The 8,544-nt window shown below is 49.1% G+C and overlaps 1 protein-coding gene across 1 annotated transcript; it reads left to right on the forward strand.

Annotated features, from left to right (window-relative positions):
- Window positions 1-5,946: 5,946 nt before the first annotated feature.
- On the forward strand, window positions 5,947-7,650 carry LOC123075058 (uncharacterized; the record flags this gene model as incomplete). The annotated part of the gene is made up of 3 exons (XM_044497743.1): window positions 5,947-6,114; window positions 6,226-6,351; window positions 6,634-7,650. Coding segments are annotated over exons 1-3 (1,311 nt in total), but the record flags the coding sequence as incomplete, so codon positions are not given.
- Window positions 7,651-8,544: the final 894 nt, after the last annotated feature.

Raw genomic sequence — 8,544 nt, forward strand, 5'->3', positions numbered from 1 at the left:
TTCATATTTGCCAGGGGCTCCTCACCGCCCCATAATACGGCAACAAAGTCCGAACACTTCTTATAGATAAGTTTGGCACCCCGAATTTAGCATGATATGCATTGGCTCTGAATCATGTCTTTGGTCAATAGTTGGGTTGCCCGGCTCCTGTGCTTGCTACCCTACATTCTGCTACATCGGCTAGGGTAGTAAAGGGAGAACTACTGCAATTGTGCCCTGCTCTAAACCGGATGAGCACCTCAGTAGAGCAGCCGAAAACTGACTGTCATGATGCGGCGATAGCCGGTTAGCTGTTCGGAGGTCCCAAATCATTGGAGATTTTTCCCATTCCGCGAAGGATCGGTACTTCCCGATCAGGCGCTAACAGCACTCTAGTTCATGTACCAGGGGCTGCGCCTATGTTTTATTATAAAACTCCTATGGCTAAGTGAGGGCGTTTAAGCCGCATAGTCTGATTGCCTGGTTCGTTGCTCTAAACAACTCCTTCACGGATCATATAATTGGATAAAGATTGTTTAGATTCCATCCCGAACACCTCCGTACTACCTACGTGAGGGCAGAAGCCGACAACTGGCCAACCCTCAGATTTCATACAACACGGCCGCACAGGAGGAAACAATATAAACATAACAAGCATTATATTACAAACCGGCTTTGTTTTTATCATACAATGCTTGGACAAAACACGAGTGTATTCATTCGAAAATAATGTCCTGCCCGCACTGCGCTGCCGCAAGTCGAGACTCTTCTAGGACATCCGCAAAATATCACTCGGGTGTGCGGTGCTCCTTGCCCTCTGGCGGCCCCCTGGCCACCTCGACGGCGTCCATCTTTGCCCACCACATCTTGCAACGGGCAAAGGCCATGCGGGCACCTTCGATGCAGACTGATCGCTTGACGATGTCTAGCCAAGGACAAGCCTCCACCACCCGCTTCACGAGGCCAAAATAACTGCTTGGTATCACCTCGGCTGGCCACAGCCGGATTATTAACTCCTTCATGGCCAGTTCGGCCACCCTGTGCAGCTCGACCAGCTGTTTCAGCTGATCGGTAAAGGGCACCGGATGTTCTGGCACAGCGTACTGCGTCCAGAACAGCTTCTCCGTGGAGCTCCCTTCTTTGGCTCGGAAGAACTCCGCCGCATCGGACACGCTGCGTGGTAGATCCGCAAAAGCCCCTGGGCAACTCCGAATCTGGGTTAGTAAAAGGTACTTCCTCTCCGCATACTTGCTTTGCCTGTTAAATGCCTTAGCAGCCGCGATCTTCTTGGCCTCCTGGACTTCTTTGAGGGCGTCCTGGGCCTCATTCCGTGCGGCCTCCGCGCTCTGACGAGCCTTGGCAAGCTCGGTCTCTCGGACCGACGCATTGCGCTCGTGGGCCTCGCACTTCTTCACCGCGTCCTGGAGCTCCTTCTGGACCTCGTCGACCCAGGCCTTGAGCTTCTTACGGGCGGCTTGCTGCTGGACAGCCTTCCCCTCGGCTTCGGCCAGGGCATTTTTCATGGCCTCGACCTCTGTCGCCGCCCCTAAACATGTTATGACATTCCTGTCAATACTCACCACTTATTCTTTCCGAATACACAGCAAGTCGTTACACACCTTGCTTCTCCTGGAGCTGAGTCTTCACCTGGCCGAGCTCGTTCTTGGCTCGCTCCAGCCTCTGCTTCAGTTCACAGACTTCGGCAGTATGGGAGGTCGCGGCCAACAGCGACGCCTGCTTATTCATACATATCAAGTTAGTCTCCTACAACAAAGGATGGATCCTTTGTACGGTCTCTCTTCCCAAACACCGGACAGTGTCTCAGGGGCTACTGTCTGCATGGGATTGTTCTCTTTCTACGCGACTTACCTGAAAACCTGTCAACAGGTTGCGGTAGGCCTCGTTTAGTCCGCTCTTGGCGGACTGAACCTTCTCGATCACTGCACCCATAAGAGCACGCTGCTCGTCCACAACGGAGGCGCCTCGTAGCGCCTCCATCAAGTTATCCGGAGCCCCTGGTTGGACAGGGGCCACCGGTGGAATCAGCACATTTCCCTCCTTCGAAGGAGGGTGCTTGCCGGATTCCGGAACCGTACGGTTCTCCAGAATCGTATTCGGCTGAGGGCCGAACTGAACACGTCCCTCCTCGCCAGTCTCCATGGGGGCCTGCTCCCCCATGTGTCCGGCAGCGGAGGTCTCGCCTTGCGGCGCCTCCTGGACAGCGTCCTGGTCACCCCCTGGCTCGGAGCGGTCCTTCGGGACAGCACTTCGGCGTCATCCTGGGCCTCGGGGGAGTCAGCGGTCGGCGGTGACGCGCTGGCCATTTCTGCCGGATCCAACGAACCTCCAGAAGAGGATCGCTGGATGTTGTCGCGCGCCGGACTACAATAGCATGATCAACCATGTCAAAACTATAAAGGGGAGAGGCCGGATACACTTGCATATGTTAGTCGTAGTACTTACGATGTGGCCCGAGGTTTAGTACGGGGGCGTCACTCCGGACTGCTGTCCACGTCCCACGCGGTGTTGACCGCAAGGGCGCCCTTCCCCTTCTTGGGCGTTCCCGCCTCCAGATTCATGGAGGCCCCCCTTTTCTTCTTTCCCTCCTCAGGGAGAGGGTTCTTCTTCTCCTCCTCCTCCTCTTCCTCGTCATCGTCCTCAGGGACGGAGGAATGGGTTTCTTCGTCTTCGGACATCACGTCTGAAGCGCCCTTGCGACTGGGGCCACTGTTGGCCCCCTTGGCCTTCTTCTCCGGGGCCTTATAAGGTGCCGACACCAGCATCTTCGCTAGATGCGGGATGACCGGTTCTTCACGCAGCAGAGCCGGACACCGAATCCTCTTCTCCCTCTCCATCCAATCCTGAAAAAGCAAATGCTAAAAGCTCAGACATCATTCTCGAAACGAACAAGTAGGGAACACGCTAAAAATAACATCCGTCGCTAGCGAGGTGTTTAACGTCGTGCCCGCGGTCTGAATCTGTGGCCGGCGGTTCCTTGTTGCCCTTAAAGAGCAACTTCCAGGCGCCTGTGTGAGTGGTTTCGAAGAGCCTCACCAGGGTTTGATGCTTCTTCGGATTAAACTCCCACAGAGGGTGACTTCTGCGCTGACACGGGAGGATCCGGCGAACCAGCATCACCTGAATTACATCGACAAGCTTGACATTCTTGGCTATCATGCTTTGAATGCGCGTCTGTAGCGCAATCAGCTCATCGGGCGAACACCAGTTCGGACTCTTCTCAACCCAGGAGGTGAGTCGCATGGGAGCACCGGAGCGGAATTCGGCAGCTGCGGCCCAGGTGGTGCCGCGGGGTTCTGTGACATAGAACCACTGTTTCTACCACTCCTACACTGTATCCACAAAAGTACCTTTCGGCCAGGAGACGTTGGATAGCTTACTCACCATGGCTCCTCCACACTCCGCGTGCTGCCCATCCACCACCTTCGGCTTCACGTTGAAGACTTTGAGCCATAGTCCGAAGTGGGGTTGGATGCGGAGGAAGGCCTCACACACAATGATAAACACCGAGATGCTGAGGAATGAGTTCGGGGACAGATCGTGGAAATCTATCCCGTAATAATACATCAGCCCGCAGACGAAAGGGTGGAGTGGGAACCCCGGTCCACGGAGGAAATGAGGAATGAAAACCATCCTCTCGTTGGGCTCCGGCGTGGGGACGACTTGTCCCTCGGCCGGCAGACGGTGGGCGATTTCCTTCGCCAAGTATCCGGCTGCCCGAAGCTCAGTAATGTCCTCCACCTTGATGGAGGAGACCATCCACTTGCCCTGAACCGGATCCAGACATGGTTGAGTGCTAGCTCGAGTGGAAAGGAGATGGGAACTTGGGCGCTGGAGCTCGAGATTGGAAGCGCGGAGATAGAAAGAGGGCGCGGGGAAGAAGAGGGAATCCTTATCCCCTTATAAAGGCAGTAAATATTGAACGCCCCCCACTCGCCTTAGAATTCCTTGTTCCCAAGGGCTGTATAAACGGCACGGTTGGGTTACCCATGCTGAAAATCCCACGATAAGGGGACACGATCTCTGCTCTGACAAGACGTGCCAATTGCAACCACGTCTTGGGGCATGGAGCGTCGGGCACAAAACGGTCCGGAGTTATGACCGGTCGGGCGTGATGTCATGCTACCAATAATTTGTCAGCGGATTGGACTCATGTAAAATTATATTCTCTCTATGGATATGTATGGTGTGTGACAGGTCCGGATACTATCATCGCGTCCGAAGACTATCTTGGAGTTCGGGATAAAGGGGACCCGCCTTGCAATGCTGAAGACAATCTGCGCGCCGGACGTCTCGTCATTGAAGCCAGGTTCAGAGGCTACCGAGGGAGTCCTGGATTAAGGGGTCCTCGGGCGTCCGACCTATTATCAATGGGTCGGACTGGTGGGCTATTGTAAGTGCATCTAGTGCCCCTTAGTGATTTTGGTGTATTGAAGACTTATAGGTTGAGGGACTAATGCGTTTGTGAGTGTACACAGGTCTATAAGTCTATGAGGAGTTTGATATTTGCAGAGAAAGTCGACCCCTAAAAATGAAGTTCTTCGTCTGAAGACTTTGAAAATGAACAAATTGGTGTGACCTTGAAGACTAGGTATCCATTCGAGGAACATGAAGCGTGAAGATTGTTTTCGTAGTTTCATTTTCTCTTTGTTGAGTCATAGGAAACACCGTACTGTTAAAGGGGGTCGAGGAAATACTAAGGAAAAGTTTCCATGTCATGCTCAACTCAAAATCCTACACCCACCAATCCCTTCGAGTGAAGCCATTGGAAATCTCATACAGTTTAGTTATATTCTTCAGTGATAGAGACGAAGTTCTTCTGGTCTCTGAGGAATTTGTTCTGACTGAGGAGTTAGGAATTCGCCAGTGCGGATTGCCTACACAGTGAGGAACATGATAGCCCTGAGGAATTTGATACGCAAATTTCCGACCGTTGATGTGCCTTGTGCCAGCTGTCCCAACATATCTACCCACCTAACGGTCATATCATTGAAGGGCATTTATGTCTAATCATGTCGGGCTACTCGCTAGGCTATAAATAGCCGCCCCCTACAACCACTAGCTGGTTGGCTGCTCCGAGAAACTGACACTTGTCATTTGAGAGCATCCCATCCTCCGAGGACTTTGAGCGAAAATCATCAAGTGAGGAAAACCCAAACCCAAACACCTACAAACCCAAAGTGATTGAGCATATCTGAAGAGATTGATCATGTGTGGATCCGACACTTGTTACCTTTGAAGACTGTGCTTCTTCCAGACGATTAGGCCTCATGGTCTAGAGCATCCAAGAGGAATTGTGGATCACCGAGTGACCGAGTTTGTGAAGGTTCGGAAGTCACCTAAAGACTTGCCACGAGTTTTGGGCGAGGTCTGCGTGACCTTAGCTCAAGGAGAATACGGTGAGGACTGTGTGTCCGGGACTGTGTGTCCTCAGGTTTAAATACCTAGACGCTCCAACCAGATGTACAACTGAGACAGCAGTTGGAACCGGTCTACCAAATCATTGTCTTCACCAAGCTTACTGGTTCTACTTCCTCAACTCTTTCATTTCCTCATAACTGTGTTGTGCGCTTGTTCATATCTGTGTTTGAAGACTTCGACTGAAGACTTTCTCAATTTCCTCAGTTCAATTTCTTTAGTGTGTTTGTCTTCATCCTGTGTTATCCTGTGTTTACGCTTTCTGTACGCTTTGCTTGTCTTCATTTCATTATGATGACCATGCCTATGTTCTGTTATGTTTACTTCTGAGTACTTATTCCACTACAAGTAGTTCTTTGCTAAGGAATTTCCTCACCCGCAAATTCCTCAGTGAAGAATTCATAAAAATCGCCTATTCACCCCCCTCTAGTCGATATAATGCACTTTCAATTGGTATCAGAGCAAGGTACTCCCTTGTTCTGTGTGATTTTGGTTTAACCGCCTGGAGTTTTAGTTATGTCGACCACAGGAATGAAGACTGTGTCATGCCCCATCTTTGACGGTCACGAGTATCCCAAGTGGAAGGCCATGATGAAGAACCGCCTCATGGCGATGAACAACGAGCTGTGGACCGTCACTAAGATTGGTCTGACCGATATGTGCAAGATGGCGGAAGCTGATGACATTCGCAAGTACACTGTTCTCAACCTCACGGCGAAGGACGTCATCTGCTCCTGTCTGTCTCAAAATCAGTTCAGGAATATCATGCATCTCGATCATGCGAAGCTTATCTGGGACCGTCTCTGTGAGGTCTATGAAGGTCATCGAACCCGTCACGATCCTTGGTTTGAGGACTTCAAGGAATCTCTTAAAGCGATGACATTCGAACCAGAATCATCATCTTCTGCACCATGCCTTATAGCAAAAGATGCAAAGGTAACTGAATGCTATCTATCTGAATCCAGTGATGATGAATCTGGTGATGAATTTGGACCCAGCTATGTCAAACTTGCTTCCCTTGCCACTAAACAACAAAGAGCTTTGGAAAAAGTTTAATACATGCTAAATAAGAGTGATGATATGTTGGGTGAAGAAATGGACCAGTCGAAAGCTTTGGCTGAGAGTCTTCAGAGACTTCAGTCTAGGTTTGAAAACCTTCAAGGTCATCATAACACTCTCTTATCCGATCATGAGAAGCTTTCTTATGAATTTCTTCAGAGAAAGCAAGATCTTGAGAAGCTAAGAGTGAGTTATGAAGATCTTCAGAAGGAGCGCGATTCATTACTTGCTGAACAAATCAGCGCTGCTCAGGAAGAATTTGTTCCTCCTTGCTTGAAATGCATTGAACGTGAATCTGCTAATTCTTCACCTGAATGTTCAAATGATTCTAATGTTACAAATTCTTCAACTGTCTCTGCTATCACTAATTCCTCATCCGAGGACATTGCTAGTATCACTGATGATGCAGGGTTGAAGGAATTGTACATGACAGGCATGTACAAAAGCCTCAAAGGGCATCAGACTCTTTGTGATGTGCTTAAAAAGCAGATCCTCAACAGGAACCCTAGGAAAGAGGGTATTGCCTTTGAGAGGAAACTCAACGCTGATGGTACATATTGGAAGCCCGAGCAGTACCCCAAAACCTCATGGGTTGCTGCAAAGGGACCTCCAGTAGATCCATCTAATCTATCTGGCTTTACATGTGAATCTCCTCATTCTTCTGATGAGTCATTTGACTCCAACTATAAACTGTTCAAAAATGAGAATGGTGAAGTATTTGCTAGATATGTTGGCACTAACTGCAGGAACGGTTCCCCTATGAAGAAAATCTGGGTTCCCAAAAAGTGCCTTGAAAGTCTTCACGTGAATGTCATCATGACACCACCTGTGAAGAATAGGAGCCCCAGATCAAATTCTTCATATGGACCAAAGTCTTCATATGGATCCAAGTCCTCATACGGACGAAATTCCTCACGTGGATCAAATTCCTCAAAAGGATCAAAGTCCTCATATGAATATCATCGTGCTAACAACTCTGTTTCGGAGGGAAGAGCTAAGGGCTATGAATATGAGCATTATTCTTCTAACCATTATGTTCATAAGTCCTCGAAGAATTTCTCTGCTTATTCATATGCTTATCCTAACTCCTATGTGAAACGAAATGGATTGGATTCTATGCCACCTTTCTCATATGGAGCTCGCAGAGTGATGAACTCTTTGCCACCCCTTCAGATGTGGGTGGTGAAGAAAAAGAACTAATTTCTTCTGCAGGGTCAGGTCTCCAGACGTGCTTGAACGTCTGAAGAATTTGCTGGAGACCTGAGAAATGCCTGAAAGGACGCAAGCTAATCATGAAGAAATGAACTTTCATTTCTCACGTCCTCATATTGCCTTATCTGCTATATTACTTGATGAAATTGACCTGATGAATTGATGTCATATTCTTCACTGATGAAGTATATGAGTTCGTAAGCTGCACTAATTCATCTGTAGGATGATCAACCCAAAGCCACTGAGTGGGTCCTCGATAGTGGATGTACAAATCACATGACTGGTGACAAGATTCTATTGATGGATGCTCCCCTATCTCCATCACATCTGAAGCATATCATCTTCGCTGACAATGGCAAAAGTCAGGTATTGGGTCTAGGTAAGGTTGCAATCTCAAAGGATCGACACATGGACAAAGTCATGCTTGTCGAGTCCTTAGGATACAACCTCACGTCTGTCTTAATGCTTTGTGATCTTGATATGGTTGTTGTCTTTGGCAAGCATCGTTGTGTTGTGATCATGGAAGCTGACAATTCCAAAGTCTTCGAAGGCTTTAGGAGAGGAGACTTGTATATTGTTGATTTCTCTATAGGACCACAACCAGCCGTATGCCTACTTGCAAAAGCTTCATAAGGGTGGCTATGGCATCGACGACTTGGTCATGCAGGCATGAGGAATTTGCACACGCTTGCGAAGAAGAAGCATGTCATTGGCATTGAGAATGTCAAATTCGTCAAGGGTCACTTATGCGGAACCTGTGAAGCTGGGAAGATGACAAAGGCTAAGCATCCAGCGAAGACTATCATGACCACAACTTGACTATTTGAATTGCTTCACATGGATCTGTTTGGTCCTAAT

Source organism: Triticum aestivum, chromosome 3D, assembly GCF_018294505.1.
Source record: "Triticum aestivum cultivar Chinese Spring chromosome 3D, IWGSC CS RefSeq v2.1, whole genome shotgun sequence".
Lineage (NCBI taxonomy): Eukaryota > Viridiplantae > Streptophyta > Magnoliopsida > Poales > Poaceae > Triticum > Triticum aestivum.